This window comes from Acinonyx jubatus, chromosome B3, assembly GCF_027475565.1.
Source record: "Acinonyx jubatus isolate Ajub_Pintada_27869175 chromosome B3, VMU_Ajub_asm_v1.0, whole genome shotgun sequence".
NCBI lineage: Eukaryota > Metazoa > Chordata > Mammalia > Carnivora > Felidae > Acinonyx > Acinonyx jubatus.
The window spans coordinates 83,063,382-83,083,154 of NC_069386.1; the positions used below are offsets into that span (position 1 = coordinate 83,063,382).

The window sequence follows — 19,773 nt, forward strand, 5'->3', positions numbered from 1 at the left end:
TTCCCTCTTTCCCTCCTTCCTTCCCATTTCTTTCTTCCCTCCCTCTTTTTCTTTCTTTCTTTCTTTCTTTCTTTCTTTCTTTCTTTCTTTCTTCTTCTTCTTCTTCTTCTTCTTCTTCTTCTTCTTCTTCTTCCTTCCTTCCTTCCTTCCTTCCTTCCTTCCTTCCTTCCTTCCTTCCTTCTTCTTTCTTAGAAAAACAAATCATTCATTAGAAACTAAACATTTTGGGCACCTGGGTGGCTCAGTTGATTGTCTGACTCTTGATCTTGGCTCAGGTCATGATCTCACAGTGGTGCGTTCAGGCCCTGAATGCTGAACATTGGGATTCCCTCTCTCCCTCTCTCCCTCTGCCCCTCCCCTGCTCATGCACACTTGCTCTCACTCTCTCCCCACCCCCTCAAAATAAATAAATAAACTTAAAAAAAAAAAGAAATGAGACATGTGTCTACCTGCCTACAGCATTCTCCAGGCAGAAAATTCTAGGAAACTTTATTTTCCAGAACTCTCTTCTGTCCAGTGGCTATTTCCCCTTTCTTGCTGTCGCATGCATGTGACTAGTTACTTTCTTTGGGCTTTCTGGTAGCCCTCTGATTACCAGATCCAGTTACATATCTGGTTACATATCCAGTCCCTATACACCTATTGTCCATGGTTGTAGGTAACAAAGGTGAGCTGTCTCTCTCTACTGAGTGATGGGGGCAGGCTCACGCAGGCCCTTAACTCTTTTCCGGTAGTCTTTAGTATTTGGTGAGGCTCTCCATGTCTGTTTCATGATTGGAGTTGTACTTTGCATTGGAAGTTGGCTGGTGGCCAGAAGTTCTTCTAGCCTGGAGAGTCCCTGCATCCATCTCTGGGCCTGAGGGAATGTTTGAGCCCCAAAGTAGGGGAGCTCACAGAATTAATTACGCGGACTGTCCCATGTCCCTTTACAATCCTGGAAAATTGCTGTGGGAATTCAGCTCCTGAAAAAGAGATCTAGAGAGGAGCACTTTTGAGGAGATGGGAGGGATAGAGAGGAAGAAGTCATCTTCTAGGCATCATTTTCCCAGAAGTCATTACTTCTTTATTTGCATTTCCTTTCATTATCAAAGTTAAAAAAAAAAAAAGGCGCGATTGCAGTTATGCAATGGTTTATGCAGTTGCTATGAGCCTGAAAGCATTCTCTGGGCTGTGTGTGAGTCGGCACATCCCTGGCTTCCCGCACTCAGGGCGACAGGAGGCACTGGGAATTTCTCAAATGTTCACAAGAATGTCAAGAGGGAGTTCTGAGTAATCATAATTCCTTGAAGTTCTTGTGGGAAAATGCAGTCCCGATTTCCTTTTAGAGACAACAGTCTTTGAAAACCGCTTGCCATGAGGGTTTGCATTTGTTTATGGTGCAGAGAATGGTAAAAATGCGCTTCTGTGGAAGGCCCCAGCCAGTGAAAAATCCTCCCATGTGGACATCACAGTTCTAAGCAGAGAACAAACTCGAATTCTCCAGCCACCAATGCTTGATGTATTTCTGATCCACGCAGCTCTGGTGTTTTGGCAGTTTATGTGATCAGCCCAATAAAACTGTTGATGTTTCTTGTCTTCTTCTCTTAGAGACCCAAATCTTGGTGTCTCTCCCCTGCCCCTGTTCTCTCCTGCCCTATAGCTATTTCCTGGGCAGAACCTCAGAACCAAGTCTCCAGGATGATAAGCCGGATCTGCTTGTCACATGGCGGGCCAAGGAACCCCCTAGTCACCCCATCCTCACTACTGGGCTCTTGCTGCCCCTGGAAGTCTCTGTCTAGTGTCACACCCTCTCTGGCCTCTGGTCTCTACCAGCCAGGCTGATAATTAGACTAAGTAAGGAGAAGGCAAAGAAAGAAAAAGGAAGAGATAGAAAAAGGATAGAAAAGGAAAGAAAAAAAGCCAAGATGCCTGGGTCGCACTCTGCAGTGAGGAGTAGTGATGGCAGGAGCTGGTCTAAATGTGGCTGTCCAGCCCGCAGGTGTAACTGAAGATGGAGATTTCAAGATGTGAGGAGATGCATGGGTTGATGGAGACTGCAGTGTGAGGACCTGCCTGCCCACTCTGGCAGGGCTGCCTGACCAGACCCACTGGTGGCTGCTCACTCCTCCCAGCCTGGCCATGCTGATCTAGCCTGGACTCTTAGCACCTGTCATCAGGCCTTTGTTTTTGTTTTTGTTTTTGCCTTTAAGGAGCAAAATAATAATAATTTAAGAAATCTCTTTTGAGGATCTCAGCCAACACAAACTCTTTATAATTCCAGAAATAGGGGCACCTGGGTGGCTCAGTCGGTTGAGCATCGACTTCAGTTCATCATGATCTCGTGGTCTGTTAGTTTGAGCCCCGCTTTGGGCTCTGTGCTGACAGCTCAGAGCCTGGATCCTGCTTTGGATTCTGTGTCTCCCTCTCTCTCTGCCCCTCTCTTGCTCACACTCTGCCTCTCTCTCTCTCTCTCTTCCTCAAAAATAAATAAACATTAAAAAAAATTTAAAATTCCAGAAATAGCCCAGATATGAGTGGCCTTATTCCCTCAAGGTGTTCGGGGCCAACTCCTACCTTCTTGGAGGAATGCAGAGAAAGGGTGAGCCCTCGGGGTGCATGGATCTCTTGGCAGCCAGCCAGGCATCTGGTCTGTCTGTGGAGGTTCAGGCTCCCTTGTGGGGACCATATGAGCATCACTCCTTTTTGCTAAGCAGCAAGACACACATAGGAAAGTATGGGCTTTAGGTTTTCGTGCCAGCTTCACTTTGTTTCTTCTGTTGTTCATTCAGTCATCTAACAGACACTTATGGAAAGCCTAGGAGCTGAGGTAACAGAAGCGAACACCTACGGGGCCTGGCTCGAAGGGGCCCTCACCTGGACTGCTGGGAAGGCTCATCTCCTGTGCATCCCCGGTTTCCCTCCAGGACATGAAGAGCCCTCACTCCGAAAAGTGCCTACAGAGCAGTTTCAACCCCTCTGTGAATGAGTTTTGGCAAGCACACGGTTGAGTCACAGTCTTGGTGACACAGAGCACGTGGCTTTAAATTGCCCAGAAGTATGACTGGCACTCCAGCCTGTGACAGCCTTCCTACCCTGAGGGATTCTGGATGAGCCACTGTCAGCTCACAGCAAGGGATCCAAAGATAATCCTTCTTGTTTTCTAAAAGCCAGCTGTTGAATTTCAAAGCCCGTCCGTACATGGTGAATTCCTTGAAGGCAGTTGAAATAACCACTGATTTTTTTTTTTTTTAATCACCTAAGCTGAGTGCTTTTTTCTGAGAAGAGCAGATTCCCCTGTGGGTCTCCCGAACTTGAGGGGAAGGCAGAGAATGTTCTTGCTTGGGAGATGAATGGGTGTGATCAGGCCAGGTTCAAACAGCTTGCGGATGGCACCTCAAGTCCTGACCCTGGAGGTTTACATGACCCACAGCGGATGTCTGCCTGACCCTCCCCTGAGCAGCCCCACTTCTCCTACGCAGGGCAGAGCAGAGATGGGAGAAGGCAGTGAGCAGCCATCCCGATGTCCACCAAGCAGGCTAGAAGCGAGGCAGCTGGTGGCTTATCAGTGACAGGCTGCGGTCTGACTCACCACCCTGTCACAGCCCTTGGTGGAGGACTGACCCACAGAGGAAATTACACAGCACTCCGTGGCCCATGGTAGAGGCAGGGGCTTTTCCAAGTGCATCAACTGGGAAGCAGCCTTCACCCACGCCAGAAGACTTGGAGACCCCCACTGGCTTCAGGAATAGGGTAGCCTGTGCAAACGCCTCGCACGGTTCCTCACTGGCCGGCAGGACACCCAAAGCCCTGACCCATCTGTGACACGGCTGCTATGCTCACCAAGCCGGCCTTCCACACGGTTCCTCAGGCTGCAGCATCAAGTTGAGCTGCAGCCATCCGCCCAGAATCTACACTGTCCCAGGAGCTTGCTGAGGGACCCTCAGTCAGAAAAGACAGTCCTGCCAGCAGAACCAGATTCTACTCCTCTCAGGTCGCTGTGTGACTCTGGGCAACTCAATTAAACTCGCTCTATCTCAGTTTCCTCATCTATAAAATGTGTCTAGAACACCTACCTCACACACCTACCTCATGCAGAATACATGCAAAGGGCCTGGCACATAGTAGGTGCTCTTCAATACATGTTCCTCATTTTTTTTTAATGTTTTTTAATTTATTTTTGAGAGAGAGAGTGAGAGCATGAGTGGGGGAGGAGCAGAGAGACAGGGGAACAGAGGATCCGAAGCAGACTCTGTGCTGTCGGCATAGACCCCTAATATGGGGCTTGAACTCACAAACCATGAGGTCACGACCTGAGCTGAAGTCAGACACTTAACTGACTGAACCACACAGGCACCCCTTCATGTTCCTTGTTCTAAACCTGCTCTGAGGCACAACTCAAACTGGCACCAGAGTTGAGCCCTGGTGTCAACTCTCAGAGCTATCGCTTTCCCTCCCCCATATCCAGTCCCCAACTTTTCATGCAAATATGTGGCTGGAGGAAACAAGTTCCATCATCGTAATTGAGGAGTTGATTTCTCTGGGTGGTGTGAAGGATGGCCTAGCTCGAGACACCCACCCAAGGGGCAGACCACTGAAGGGGATTCTTTTCCACCCTCTCCTTTCCTACTCTGGATCTGACACCCCAGGACCATCCTACAGGTAGCCAGATGTGGACAGAACTGGCTACCTTCTCCTAAAAGTGGGGTGGGCAGGAGGGAAGAAGTGATGGGTGGCACCCAGGCCTTGCACCTGGAGTTAGTCCTAGGAGCTACCTCGGGGAAAACATTCAGTCCCATGAGGACTGTGGCTGGTTAGGATTCTCCTGGAACCCAGAGGACAGGACTCTTCTGTAGATTCTTCCAGTCCACCTGTGCTATTATCTGGGGTAAGAGCTACACTGCCATCCCCTTCCACGACGGGGGTTCCATGCTGGGATTACTGCGTACCGGTTATGCAGAGGCCTGCAAAGGTGGGCAGCCAAGGTCCTGCCTCTCCAGAAAGTACCAAAGAATAGATCAAATAGGTATGTAACCAGAAAATACCATCCAAGAATCTTCCCTCTGCCTAACCCAGTCACCCCAGAGCTCCTGCCCCCTCCTTCTGTGCCTGCTGTCCCCTCAGCCTAGGGGCCCTTCTACTAGCAGGTACTTTGAGGCCAAATGGAGTTGTGTGTGTGTGTGTGTGTGCGCACATGTGCATAAAAGGAACAAATTCATTGTGCATCTATTAAGTGCCAGGCCAGTGCTAGGCTTCTTCAACTGGGGTGGGGACAGGGAGAACCCTATCTCTATTTTTATTTCCCCCATTGCAGGATGCTCTGCCGACAGGGCCCCTTACCTTCCCAGGCTCTTTCCCTTACCCACAGCTGCAGCTAAGAGCTTTAGGTTTGCAAAGGGTTTGCTTAGGTTTGCTTCACATCCAAGGCCTGGGCCGCCTTTTCCAGAAGACCCTCCTCTCAGACTCCATCCTGGGCTCTTTGGGGGCAAGATCCTTACTTCCTCCTGGAACATGGGAACCACCTGGGATGGAACAACTGCCCCCACTGTTTCAAGAGTTCACTCGGGCTAATGGTTTCCTCCCTGTAGCAGCCTGGCAGTGGGGGCAGACAGGGACTCTGTATGGCTAAGGAGCTCCCCTGAGACCCCTGCACAACTATCGAGGTTGGTTTATTTTCAATCCATTCTACCCCCCAGCTGAGCTTTAAAAAGTGCAATTTGGCGGGGGCGCCTGGGTGGCTCAGTCGGTTAAGCATCCAGCTTCAGCTCAGGTTATGGTCTTGCAGTTCGTGGGTTTGAGCCTCGCATCGGGCTCTGTGTTGACAGCTTGGAGTCTGGAGCCTGCTTCGGATTCTGTGTCTCCCTCTCTCTCTACTCCTCCCCTGCTCTCACTGTCTCTCAAAAATAAATAAACGTTAAAAAAAATTTTTTTAAATAATAAAAAAAAAAGTGCAATTTGGGGTTGGAGGCACGGCAGAGACTCATGATGTCACCTCTAGGAAGAACTTTTAGTTATTTTGCATTTGGTCTTTAAAACCACCCTGCATGTGGGTTTGTGGGGAGTGCAACTATTATCTCTAATTTACAGATAGGAACCCTGAGGCCCAAAGATTAAGGTCACTCAGCTGCCACACTGAGTATCTTCTGAATCCTAACTCAGGGCCGCTTTCCACCACCAAGGCAGGTCCAGGTGCCTGGCACTCAGGCTAGAGGAGGCAGAGCCTAGAGAGAGAGTTCTGGAGACACCTCCCCCCAGGGAACGAAGATCAGGAGACCCATGGCTCCACTTAATGGCTGGCTGGCCCTGGGTGTTGAGGAAGCCCTGAAGCCATAGTCTCAAAAACAGAGACCGTGAACCCCCTTTGGGCTGCCATGTGATCGTAGCTGATATTGAGGTAACATGTAAATACTGCTTTTCTGTGCACCAGATACCATTCAAGTACTTTCCAGAGGTGGACTCATTTAATACTCACAAAACCCTAAGAGGCATTGAGATTATTCCCATTCTACAGATAAAAAGTTGGGGGCACAGAAGGGTTAAGAAACTTGTCCAGGTTTACAGGACCTAGGAAGTAGCCAATAAACATTACTTTTTGTCAACTCTTTTTCAGACTATTAGAAACAAGACTGGCACCTAAAGGTCTGCCCAGGACCTGAGATCAAGTGGCCCCAGTCTGTTTCATCATTGCTCTGCTTACAAAGGTACCGCTTTTGCTTGGTAGGTACAATCGTGGGTGGTTTGTTGGATTTTGTAAAAAACATAATTCCTCTTAATGTTTTATGTTGTTGGGATAAGAAGTATATTTTTATTTTTAAGTAACTTGGAGTCACTGGTGCTTTCCTTCAGCTGGGATTCCGCACAACGGGGCCCAGAGAAGGGACAATAAGTAAGCAGCTGTAATTTCTAAGTGGTCTCGGGGTGGAAACAGCGATTCAGGGGCTTTTCTGGACAGGAGACCTGAGCATGCTGGTGACAGTGGCCACGGAGCAGAAGAGCGTGCACCTGAGGCTGGTGCTAGAGACCTCAGAGGAGGAAGTATGTGCTCCACGAATGGCCCCAGAACACAAAGCCAGAGAGAGGCCTGGCGTTTCAGGGGGACTCCCTTGACTCTTGAGACCTCTGGATGCAGCTAATTTTATACGGTTATCTCTAAACTGCAAAGACAAAACAAAACCACCTAGACGTGAGCTAGCAGTGCATGACGGTTCTCCCTCCGGCTCCTCTCTCCCGCCCCCTTCTCTGCCCCGCGGGGGGCAGCAGCACAGAAGCTGGGCGTCCAGGGCTGCGGGAGGGAGAGCACGGCCGGGCCGTTCCCTGCCCCCACCCACCCCCACTCGCTGCTGCGGGCTCTTGCAGGGCTCGGCCATCGCCGCCCTCTCTCCCCCGTAGGCCTCTAGGGTCGTGACCACTGCTGCGACTCTAGGCCTTGCACTGAGCCTCAAGTGCCCCCCACCCCGCACACCCTCCCCCTCGCCTTTCTCAAAAGTCTCTTTATTCAACTCTGCAGTGAGGAATTACCTGCTGTGCGGGTGACGGTTACACCAGTGATGTGCACAACAGATATTTCAGACCCTCTCCTCGTATCCAGTCCTCACCCCCACAGTATCCTGTCAAAATGACCTCCACGAATGCCACCCTCCACTGGGGACGCCCAGAGCCGGGAAGATCCAAGAGCGGTGCATTTAAAGGAATTGGTAGGGCTTATAGTCTGGAAGCATGAATCCATCCTGGGAGGAGGGCCCGCAGGAACACGACAGACGGATGTGACGAGCACATTCCTCCAGATGTGGAGCCTCTGGATGCACCAGGGATCAATGTGACCCCCTCCTCCGCGCCAGCCGCGTGCGGCGCACGCCGGGGCGCACAGAACCCTTAAGGAGCTTCCAGGCTGCGGAGCTAACCCCTTCTTTCCCACAACAGCAACACCGAGGAGCAGCGAGTGGGGGATGACAGCTCCCGGCTCCTGCGTCAGAGGGTTTGAGCGCACGGAAACCACGCCCAGCGCTCTAAAGAACCAGTGAGGCCTGGAGGTTCGGGCATTTCGGGAGATGCTGGCCTGCGCTGCTCCGGGGATGCGGAAAGCCTGTGAGCCTTGGGAGAAACAGGAAGCGTTCACGTACAGGTCCGCCCTTGGCACTCTCGGCTTTTTCCAGGTCCAGAGAGCAATATGAAATGTATCCTGTTACGGTAACATACATGAGTCAGCTGAATCCTGTTGGGGCTTCTTCCCCAGGTGCCCAGATTTATGGTTGGGGTGGGGGCAGGGCCTGGAGCGCAAAGGATCCTGGACGTAGCAAGCCAGAAGAGAGGTTGGGGAGCTTCTGGCCAACTTCCTAACCACCCTGATTTCATAGACAAGGAAGGGCCTGGGTTGCAGAGCCGGGCTAGAACCCAGGAATCCAAAAGCCTGGAACTGCACCTTTCCCGCCAACCCTGCTCTCCTGTGGCACTAAGCTGTCTTCTGAGCAGCTTTTCTAAACCCTTTGCCAAAGGCCTAGAGGCTCAGGTGAAAGATACTTTGTTGAAACCTGGTTGTTCAGATGCTGGGAGGGATGATCCTGGCAAATTAGAGAAAAGTAAATGCTGCTTTCCAAAGCTTTTCCTGATGACCCTTATTGGAGTTACTGTTCCCTTTCCTTCCCTGAAATCCTGTTTCTCTGGATCTCCCCAAGTCGACTGTAAACATTAACGTTCATCTATATCAATCCACCTTTTCCATGTAATGTCAGTGCTCTTTCCTCCTGCACAGTACACAGATTCCTAGGCAATTTTCCACTTCCCCATTCATGTCCTACCTGAACAGTGTGTGTTCAATTTGGATAAACAGTCACTCTAGAACAGAAGCCACAGACATCCAAGGACTGAGGTTGAAGAAGGTCTGAGTGCTAATGCCTAGGCCATCCCAGCTGGGACAAGGCCTTCTACAGCCCAAGCAGGGGTGAGGATGGGGGTTGGGGCCAGATTAACAGGAACCGATTGAGATTGTTCTCTGGAGCAGAGCAGATAAAAAGACTTCCTATTCTCCCCACCTTATAATTAATATTCATGGTTGTATTATCGAGAGCTTACCATGGCATTTGGATTTCTCCTTTTAACTCTATGGATAAGAACTTCCAAACCCCCCAATTTAAAGATGAGAATACCAAGGCACAGAAAGGTTGAATGATGTTCTCAAAACCTCATGGTTGACAAGTGGTAAGGCCAGGAGGCCACCATTAACCACTATGTTCTACTGCCCCCTCCCCCTGAAAGTGATTCTGTGGTGGCCTCCCTGCCCTTGATGGGATGTTGAGGGGTCCTCTGAGCAGAGAGTCACAAAGGCTGCTCAGGCACGCGGAGTTCCAAGATCAGGGAACTTAATTCTTTTTTATGTCACCATCAGGACTCCAATAGTTCCATGACTATTCCTCTGAGCTGTGAGACATCCTTGCCCGGCCTCCACCCCTGGGTGGGTCCACCCTCCACCCAGTGGGTCTCTGAGGCAACAAGTAAGCACGGAGAGGATCCGTGGGGAATGGGTTCAGCCTGACCCTAGCCCCAGTCCCGGTGCTGCCTGCTGGAGGATGGGTCGTAGAACCCTCACCAGAGAGCTGGTTATTTGAACAGACTGAAACAATAAGGCTGGAAACCAAGCCAAAATGCCAGGCTAAGAAGCCAGAAAAAATAGGAAAGGTGCCTCCCCTTATCAAGATCACAGAGGTCTTGTTCACTAAGCAGCTAGAACAAAAGGTTCCAATCAGAACTCAAAGTTGTTGTTGAAGGACACCATTTGGGAGGAAAATCAACACTGTGTGGCTGGTCCACTCCTTTCCCAGGACAGGGTCTCAGCAATCTTTCCTGCATCTGTGAATGGAGATTTCAGCAAACAGAAAGGCATGTCCGGCTTCCAGTTTCCTGACCCTGACGCAGTCCTCGTTGTCAACACCAGTGGCTTTCTACCTTCTGTGACATTTACTGGGCTATTCATTGTACTACTTTCTTAATCAAGGGAAAATGAAGTAAAAAATCTTGGGAAATATAGGAAGCTCATTGCAGGAATACCTCAGAAAGGTGACTCAGTACTTCTTCATTTCACAAAGGGAACCAGAAGTTTCGCAAGAACGTTGTTGTTCCCTCTAACTAAGTGGATTGAACCAGGATTTCCTGACTCCTGAACTTTTTGCTGATGGCCCTGGGCTCAGTTACAAGATTCGTGATTGGCAGCAATGGCGCGCTCACCTTTTCAGAAACAGTTGAGTCTGGAATGGCTGAGTGACCTGATGTGCTTCTGCAGAGCATCCTAGACTAGTTCAGCCCTGGTGGTAGCCAGGGCGTTCTTCTGGAACACTGGGAAATGTTGAACTATGAGTCCAAGAAGCAACGTTGCCAACAGAAAATTTGCCTATGAATAAGACATGAAATCACATTCAAAAGCAGATGCTCCCCAAAAGCTTTCACTTACTACAGTATGCTCAATGGTTTCTGATTTTTTCATTAATGTCCATTTCCTCTTATAAATGTATTTTGCAAATGTATGTGGACATTTACTATAATTAGTCAAGAAACTGGAAGGATGGAGGTAAAATTTTTTTGTTTTACTAGTTGCTTATTTTGCACAATTACTTAAGTTGTTTATTTTTTAAAAAATACTTTCCCAGAAGTCATGCCCTCCTTACCAATGCTATAATCTTCCTAATTTTGCACAAACTTCACATATAGTGTATTTTAGCCAGCAAGCATTCAGTTAACTTTAGAACATCCCAACTGACATCCCACATCATGTCATGCACTCGCTGATGGCAACCACAGCATGATTAGGCCTGAGTTGACTGGAAGAGTTGAAAGAGTTCAAGACTTATCAGTGAGTCCCAGGAAGGTCCCAGAGCCTACGGACTGAACCGACACTGCCAAAACCACAGAGGCTCAGGACTGGGCAGCATTGGGGAAGGTTCTAGTGCTGGATTACTTTTTGTTAGCATGCATATGCACACACACACATTCATATGCATACACATATACACAATCATTTTGTTTCATAGTGGAACTTCTTCCTTACTGAGAGCCACTTTTCCAAAAAAGAGGATGTCAATTGCTTCTTCTAGAAGCCATCCTAGCCTTCTGCTGACCCCAGAACTTCTCCGACTCAGCCAGTCCCTCTCTGGGCTGGGAGTCACAAGTATTGTTCCCAAAAGCTGACTGGCACTACTTTTCTCAAGGATTGGAAGTTCTTGAGACTAAGAGCCATGATAGACTTTTTGAAATTCCCTATAACACTCAAAGAACTATATCCTTAAAAAATAACCTAATGAACACTTGGGCTATTTCCATAATTTGACTTGGGCTGTAGATAATGCTGCTATAAACATCAGGGTTCATGTATCCCTTTGAATTAGTATTTTTCGGGTAAATACCCAGTAGTGCAATTACTGGATTATAGGGTCATTCTACTTTTTAAAAAATTTTTTTAATGTTTATTTATTTTTGAGAGAAACAGAGACAGAATGTGAGTGGGTTAGGGGCAGAGAGAGAGGGATTCACAGGCTCCGAGCCGTCAGCACAGAGCCCGACGCGGGGCTCGAACTCACAAGCTGCAAGATCATGACCTGAGCCAAAGTTGGACGCTCAACCAATTGAGCCACCCAGGCACCCCCCCTTTTTTTTTTTAATGTTTACATTCTACTTTTAATTTTTAGAGGAATCTCCATACTGTTTTCCAGAATGGCTACACCAGTTTGCATTCCCACCAACAGTGCAAGAGGGTTCCCCTTTCTCCACATCCTCACCAACACCTGTTGTTTCTTGTGTTGTTGAGTTTAGCCATTGTGACAAGTGTGAGGTGATATCTCATTGTGGTTTTGATTTGCATTTCCCTGATGATGCGTGATGTTGAGCATCTTTTCATGTGTCTATTGGGCATTTGTATGTCTTCTTTGGAGAAATGTCTGTTCATGTCTTCTGCCTATTTTTTAATTGGATTATTTATTTTTGGGGTGTAGAGTTTGATAAGTTCTCTGTAGATTTTGGATACTAACCCTTTATCAGATTTGTCATTTGTAAATATTTTCTCCCATTCTGTAGGTTGCCTTTAGTTTTGTTGATTGTTTCTTTCACTGTGCAGAAGCTTATTATTTTGATGAGGTCCCAATAGTTTATTTTTGCTTTTTTTCCTTTGCAGTAGGAGACATGTCTAGAAAGAAGTTGCTATGGCTGATGTCAAAGAAGTTACTGCCTGTGCTCTCTTCTAGGATTTTTATGGTTTCAGGTCTCACATTTAGGTCTTTAATCCATTAAAAATTTTTTTTTAAATTTATTTAATTTTTTAATAATCTCTACATGACCTTGAATTCATGACCCTGAGGTGAAGAGTAGCATGTTCCACCAACTGAGCCAGCTAGGCACCCCAGTTTGAATTTAGTTTTGTGTATAGTGTAAGAAAGTGGTCTAGTTTCATTCTTTTGCATGTTGCAAAATGTTGGTTTTCCCATCACCATTTGTTGAAGAGACGTTTGTTTCCATTGGATATTCTTTCTCTCTTTGTTGAAGATTAATTGACCACATAGTTGTGGGTTCATTTTCTGGGTTTTCTATTCTATTCCATTGATCTCTTTGTCTGTTTTTGCACCGGTACCATATTGTCTTGATGACTACAGCTTTGTAATATAACTTGAATTCCAGAATTGTGATGCCTCCAGTTTTGCTCTTCCTTTTCAAGGTTGCTTTGACTATTTGGGTTCTTCTGTGGTTCCATACAAATTTTAAGTTTGTTTGTTCTAACTCTGTGAAAAATACTATTGGTATTTTGATAGGGATTGCATTAAGTGAATGGATAAAGAAGACGTGGTAGATATACATACGATGGTATATTCCTCAGCCGTAAAAAAGAATTAAATCTTACCATTGGATTGAGCTACAGAGTATTATGCTAAGCAAAATAAGTCAGAGAAAGACGAATACCATATGATTTCACTCATATGTGGAATTTAAGAAATAAAACAGATGCGCAAAGGGGGAGAAAAGAGAGAGAAAGGCAAACCAAGACACGGACTCTTAATTACAGAGAACAAATTGATGGTTACCAGAGGGGAGGTGGGTGAGAGTATGGGTTAAATAGGTGATGGGGATTAAGGATTGTACTTATTGTGATGAGCAATGGATGGAAGTATGGAAGTGTGGAGTCACTCTTTTGTACACTTGAAACTAATATTAGGCTGTGTGTTAACTAACTGCAATTTAAATCAAAACTTAAAAAAAAAGGAACCTAATGAACAGCACTTTCTATAATTTTTAAATGTTTTTTATTAATCTATTTTTGAGAGAGAGAGCACAAGCAGGGAAGGGGCAGAGAGAGAGAGAGAGAGACAGAATCCAAAGCAGGCTCTGGGCTCCAAGCTTTTGGCACAGAGCCCAACACAGGGCTCGAACTCACGAACTGTGAGATCATGACCTGAGCTGAGGTCAGACGCTTAATCAACTGAGCCATCCAGGTGCCCCATTTTCTATAATTTTAAAGTGGCTTTTAGTACTGGTTTGAGAGAGAGAGAGAGCATGAGTGGGGGACAGGGACATAGAGAGAGAGGGAGAGAGAGAAGATCTTAGGCTCCACGCTCATCGTGAAGCCTGACATGGGGCTCTATCCCATGACCCTGGGATCATGACCTGAGCCAAAATCAAGAATCAGATGCTAAACTAACAGAGCCACGCAGGCACCCCAGTATTTTACTTTCTCACTTAACATACTACAGTATATACTGCATGTACATTTCCATGTATTTCAGCCATCTGTTACTGTTTAACAAACTACCCCAAATTTAGTGGCTTAAAACTACCTTGATTTATTATTTTTCATGATCCTGTGGGTTGGTTGGGAGATTCTTCTGCTCCACATGGTGTTACTCACGTGGCTGCATTCAGCTGGGGGCTCAACTGGGCACCTCTGTTCTTCTCCATGAGCTGTCTCATTCTCCCAGGCATCTCCACACTCCCACTGGCTAGCCAGGACTTCCTTAAAGCATGCAGCTGGATTCTAAGAGGGAGTATGCCAAGCAGACAAACCTAAAACACAAGCGCTTATCAAGGCTGTTCATGTATTATGCCTCCTTAAAGTCCCATTGGCCAAAGCCAGACACATGGCCAAGGCCAGGGATGATGTGGGAGGGACTACACAAGGACAAGGATTCCAGGAAGCTTGCTTCCTGGGAGGGCACAGTCTACCACAATGTAGCAGTCTGCCGCAACATCCTTCTTTTCCAGAGGACCGCGAATAGTTATGGATTTGATGATGTCAGGTCCAATCACTTGTGAGCAAACCTGATGTCGGGATTGTGATTTTGCAAGGACAGTGTTAGAATTGTGTCTCCAGGCCAGTGCTGAAGTGAGAATTACTTACTGGTGAGTGAGCCTGGCTGTCTGTGCAGCACCTGTCAAAGTTTAGATGGCATCCACTCACCTTGACTACTGGGTAGTTCTCCTAAAGTGTGGGATGGGGGCAGTGGGATTCAACACTTTCTCCTTGTGGAAAAAAAGAAAGGACATCATGTGAGAGATCAAACTAGTGATGGTTGAGGGCACTTGGGTGGCGCAGTCAGTTGAGCATCAACCCTTGATTTCTGCTCAGGTCATGATCTCATGGTCTGTGAGATGGAACCCTGTGGAGCCTTCTAGGGTTTCTCTCTCTCCTCTCTTTCTGCCCTACCCCCACTTCTGCTCCCACTGTCTCTCAAGAAGAACCCAAGACCCAGAAAATGACTACTAGTGATGGTTGAAAAGATGCAAGAATAAGCAAGAGACACACAAGGAGTCTCTGTGAAGACACGGTCCAGCAGGTGAGCAGATGGATGTTTCCTTATGTACGTATTTGGAGATTAACAAAGTTCTTGAAACATATCCATTGCAAATGTCAGGCAGCTGCTGTATTAATGTAATAAATCTTTTGCTGATATTAATAGAATTTAAATTTAAAGGGAAAACAATTCATTCAGGGGCACCCTTCCCAACTCCAGATCCCCTTTCTGAATACCTTTCAAGAAAGGGACAGACAGCCAGGGGCCACCCCTGCCCAGCTGCAATCAGTAATTTACTCACAACCCTACCACTTGTGTCTTTTTCCCAGGCTATGGTCATTTTCTTGCCTGATTATATGTAAGTGTAAACATAGAGTAGGTACATTTTGTATTCTTTTTAAAATTCAGGGGCGCCCTGGTGGCTCAGTTGGTTAACTGTCTGACTTTGGTTCACAGTTTGTAAGTTCAAGCCCCGCATTATCGGGCTCTGTACTGATAGCTCAGAGCCTGGAGCCTCCTTCGGATTCTGTGTCTCCCTTTCTCTCTGCTCCACCCCACTCATACTTTCTCTCTCTCTGTCTCTCAAAAATAAACATTTAAAGAATTAAAATTCATCACACGTACCTTTCTTTTTCCTATTCCGTGTCATGGTGTGTTTAACTCTTCCTCTGGAGTAGGTATCTAAACTTTCTACACTGTTTCTATTATAAATAGTGCTGCCATGAACATCTGGGAAAATCTTCCATTTTGAATTACTTTCTTGGAAGTGTACTTCTAAAGTGGGTCAGAGAATATAAATATAGCTCTTGTTGCCTATTTCCAAACTGACCCTATACTTAACCTCACCAAAATAAATTCCATATGGAATGAAGTTAGATATTTTAAAAAAAAGAGCAAAAACCCCACAAAATTTAAAGGAAAGCAAAAGAAAATAAGTAATATAACCATTGGAGATGAGAGGACTTTCGGAATTTAAAAGAGAAATAATCATGGTGCCTGGATGGCTCAGTCAATTGAGTGTCCAACTCTTGATTTCAGCTCAGGTCATGTTCCCAGAGTTGTGGGATTAAGCCCCACATGGAGCTCTGTGCTGTGTGTGGAGTCTGCTTGAGATTCTCTCTCCCTCCCGCCTTTGCCCCTCCCCCTAGTTCGCACACATTCTTTCTCTTTCGCTCTCTTAAAAAAAATAAAAATAAAAAGATTGATAAGGGCGCCTAGGTGGCTCAGTCGGTTAAGCAATCATCTGACTTCAGCTCAGGCCATGATCTCACTGCTTGGGAGTTCAAGCCCCACATCGGGCTCTGGCTGACAGCTCAGAGCCTGGCTCCTGTTTCTGATTCTGTGTTTCCGTCTCTGTCTGCCCCTCTCCTGTTCATGCTCTGTCTCTTTCTGTCAGAAATAAATAAACTTAAAAAAAATTTTTACAAAGATTGATAGATTTGATTTAAAAATATTTTAAGCCACACCAAACTGAGATGAGTAAAGATTATTTCCTGTGGCAAGGAAGGAAATACCTCTAGGCTGGCCTATGGCCTCTGCATCCCAATAAAATGTAGACGGTGAAATCCTTTCCCAGGAATAGCACAGAAGTAGCATGTACCTTGTGGGAGAAAATATACTCAGAAAACAGCATTAGAAAACACATGGTATGCCTGAGATTTAATACCATGGCTAAACATTTCAACTAAGTCCAATACTATGATTATAAACTTTTTAAAAACTAAAAGAAAATCTGGTGAAAGATATTGATAGGCAAGGTGACAAAGTGTTAAAACTCTTACTGTATATTAAATGGGAAAGAAAAATAATATAATTCCAAGATAAAGAATATGAGTAGACAAATCACAAAAGAAAAATACAATTGATTACTAACCAATTGAAAAGGTATAACAATCAAATATTTGCATTTAGTTTTTTTTCCATCTTAGAGAAAGCACACAAGCAGCGGGGAGAGGGCCGGAGGAGCTCAGCATGGAGACTGACTGTGGGACTCAATCCCATGACCCTGGCTGAGATCATGACCTAAGCCAAAATGTAGTCTGACGCTCAACTGACTGAGTCACCAGGCACCCTCAAATATTTGCATTTAAAATAGGGTATATTTCCCATCTATCAAATTAGCTGACTTTAAAAATGTATAATATCCAGGGTTAGAAAAAGTACTGTTGTAGAAGTGTTCTTACTAATACCCTGCTGGGAGACTGGGGCTTGCTCCCAGAAAGTGCACAGATTTAGCAATGTTGTAAGGAGCCTTAGTAAGCCCATCCATGCCCTTTGGCCCAGTCAACACATGCTCTTATGAAATTCCATCCCAAAGGTATCACCTTAAATACATAAGAAGCTCTGTATTCAACATTCTTTCCAGTACCAAAAAAAAAAAAAAAAAAGAAAGAAAAAGAAAAAAAAGTGGAAATTAAGTATCTAATATTAGAGAAGTGACTTGGTAAATTACAGTATTTACTTGTTAGATTTTATGCAACCATTAAGACTTACTATTTAAATAACTTCTATAATATGAAAACTGCTTACATTATGTTACTTTTTAAAATAGATTATGAAAGTATATATACACAACTGTATAAAGAAAAAAATGGCATAAAATCAGGAAAGAAATGGGGCACCTGGGTGGCTCAGTTGGTTAAGCGTCCGACTTCAGCTCAGGTCCTGACCTCACAGTCTGTGAGTTTGAGCCCGCATCAGGCTCAGTGCTGACAGCTCAGAGCCTGGGTCCTGTTTCAGATTCTGTGTCTTCCTCTCTCTCTGACCCTCCCCGTTCATGCTCTGTCTCTCTCTGTCCCCAAAATAAACAAACGTTAATTTTTTTTTTTTAAATCAGGGAAGAAATAATTCAAAATAGTAATTTGAGAGCTACTCTGTAGCTGAGTTTGTTGGGTAAGGAAAGTCTTGTTGAGTTGAATTTTTTCTTTCTTTCTTTCTTTCTTTCTTTCTTTCTTTCTTTCTTTCTTTCTTTCTTTCTTTCTTTCTTTCTTTCTTTCTTTCCTTCCTTCCTTCCTTCTTTCGAAACATGCATTTCCTTTATAAAGAAAAAGAACTAAATGTATAAAAGGAAGACACCGTGAGCCCTCCCTTTCTGATGGCTGGGATTAGATCATCTGATTTCTTCCTGCTGGCTGAGAGGGGCCATTTATAGTCATTTGATTTTGCATTTCACAAATTTTTATTCAAATGTCCTCCAAAAGATCAGGAGAACTGAAGATGTTATATGGGAAATTAGGTGATTACAAGGAGGGGGTGCAGGAGCAGGATCCATGTGGATTTAAAGTTTAGAACTAATTGAGGCACCTGGATGGCTCAGTGGGCTGTATGTCTGACTTCAGCTCAGGTCATGATCTCACAGCTGGGCTCAGCTCGTGAGTTCAAACCTTGTGTAGGGCTCTATGCTGACAGCTCAGAGCCTGGAGCTTGCTTCAGATTCTGTCTCCCTCTCTCTGCCCCTCCCCCGCTCATGCTCTGTCTCTGTCTCTCAAAAATAAACATTAAAATGAATGAATAAATAAATAAAGTTTAGAACTCAAAGTAGAACTTGATGGAGACAGGCAAGATGGGAAATGAAGCAGCTACCATGACTTCACATTCTCAGTAGAAATATTGAAATTAACTCGAGCCGTGTTCATATTCATATATTTATTCAAAAGTATTTATTGAGCACCTAACTGGGAATATAGAGGGGAAAAGATACAGGCCCTGCCCTCCAAGGGGGACACAAATGGTGAGAGAGAAATAGTTACAGCACAGTGTGCTGGTTGCCATGATGATGCTGAGTAGGGAAAATGAGGGCACCAAATGATGCTTGGAGCATGACGACACTGATGTAAATAAGCATAAAATCAACACCACCAAAGACCGGTACTGAGCACTGGTTATGGGTAAATAGAAGTGTATAAAAGTAAACAAAATGGATCTGGAGGCTACCCAGCAAATTCAGGAAAGTGCTACCTCTACAAGGAGGGGAGAAGGGAGGGAAATGCAGCAATGGGGTGGGTGGGGGGAGGTGGGGGCAGTTAAAAAGGACTTTTTACAAATTATGTGTCAAGTCCCCTTTCTAACTGAAAGGAAAAAAGTATTGCAAACAACTATCATACAATGTGATATTTGGGCAGGGGGAGATGCTTTGGTTGAGATATGTACCAATGTGATAGGATGGAAGGAGGAGGGTTTAGGAATGCTAGGGAGATTGGGGAAGGGGTTCTGCGAGCTGAAGAGGAGTCTGCTAGCCTCAGCCAGACCTGGGCTGGTGGGTGGATCCAGAGGTCTTTCAGCAGAGGAACAGCAGAAGCAAGGATATACAGAATGTGGCAAGTGTGTGTGGCTGATAAGGGGGCCACACAGGCAGGACCAGATCCTTGGGACCTCATGTGCCCCCAGAAGAACTTAGCTTCATCTTGAGGATGCTGGAAGGTTTGCTTTGGGGCTATGTGAAGGTGAACTAGGGGAGGAAGTTACCCTAGGAGTCAGAGACCACCCTGAGTTGTCCTGAAAGCCCAGTGGTCAGCCCACCACTCATCCACTTGCCCAGGGGCAGGCATTCTCTGTCATTGCAGGAACCTCAAATGCACTCCCCAAAATCAAGCAACACAGGATGTTTGAGCGGCCCTTACAAGGGCAGTAGTAGTGGAGAGCAGTTTCAGGAGAGGAATAGTGTTGGTCAGAGATCTCAGAATCTCTGGGAATGGAATGGAATCTCTGGGAATGAGAAGCAAGGGCTTCCATCAGTGGGATGGAAGCAAGGGCTAGGTGGAAGGTAGTTGTCATTTTTGGGGTGTGTCCAGCACCCACAAAGAGCATTCTCACCTCCTTTGGAGGAGACTGCCTCATCCCTACTTCCCTCAACAAAAGAGAGCCAAAGAGATTTAAGGCAGCCAAATCCTCTCCACTCCACCCCCTTTCCTGCCCAGTCAGGACAGGAATGTGGCCTCCACCTGGCCAATGGACATTCTTGCCTAGGGTTTCAGATCCTGGGCAAGTGAGCTGAGGACAGTGAGTGGTTAGAGGTCATTTACACAAGCAGGTGCAGCCG

The 19,773-nt window shown here is 46.0% G+C and overlaps 1 protein-coding gene across 2 annotated transcripts in view; it reads right to left on the reverse strand.

Annotated features, from left to right (window-relative positions):
• The window catches only part of LOC128316022 (uncharacterized), a 38,106-nt gene extending 24,124 nt beyond the window's left edge, over positions 1–13,982 (reverse strand). Inside the window, exons 1-3 of one of the 2 annotated variants that reach the window (XM_053224365.1) lie at positions 13,782–13,982; positions 10,195–10,357; positions 7,452–8,155 (exon numbers count right to left, since the gene is read on the reverse strand). In XM_053224365.1, the coding sequence (XP_053080340.1) occupies positions 7,568–8,155; positions 10,195–10,254 (648 nt within the window). In that variant the 5' untranslated portion in view covers positions 10,255–10,357; positions 13,782–13,982 and the 3' untranslated portion in view covers positions 7,452–7,567. Of the gene's footprint in view, positions 1–7,451; positions 8,156–10,194; positions 10,358–13,781 lie in introns of those variants that run through there. The other variant, XR_008299365.1, reaches the window with a different exon arrangement.
• Between the last annotated feature and the right edge of the window lie 5,791 nt (positions 13,983–19,773).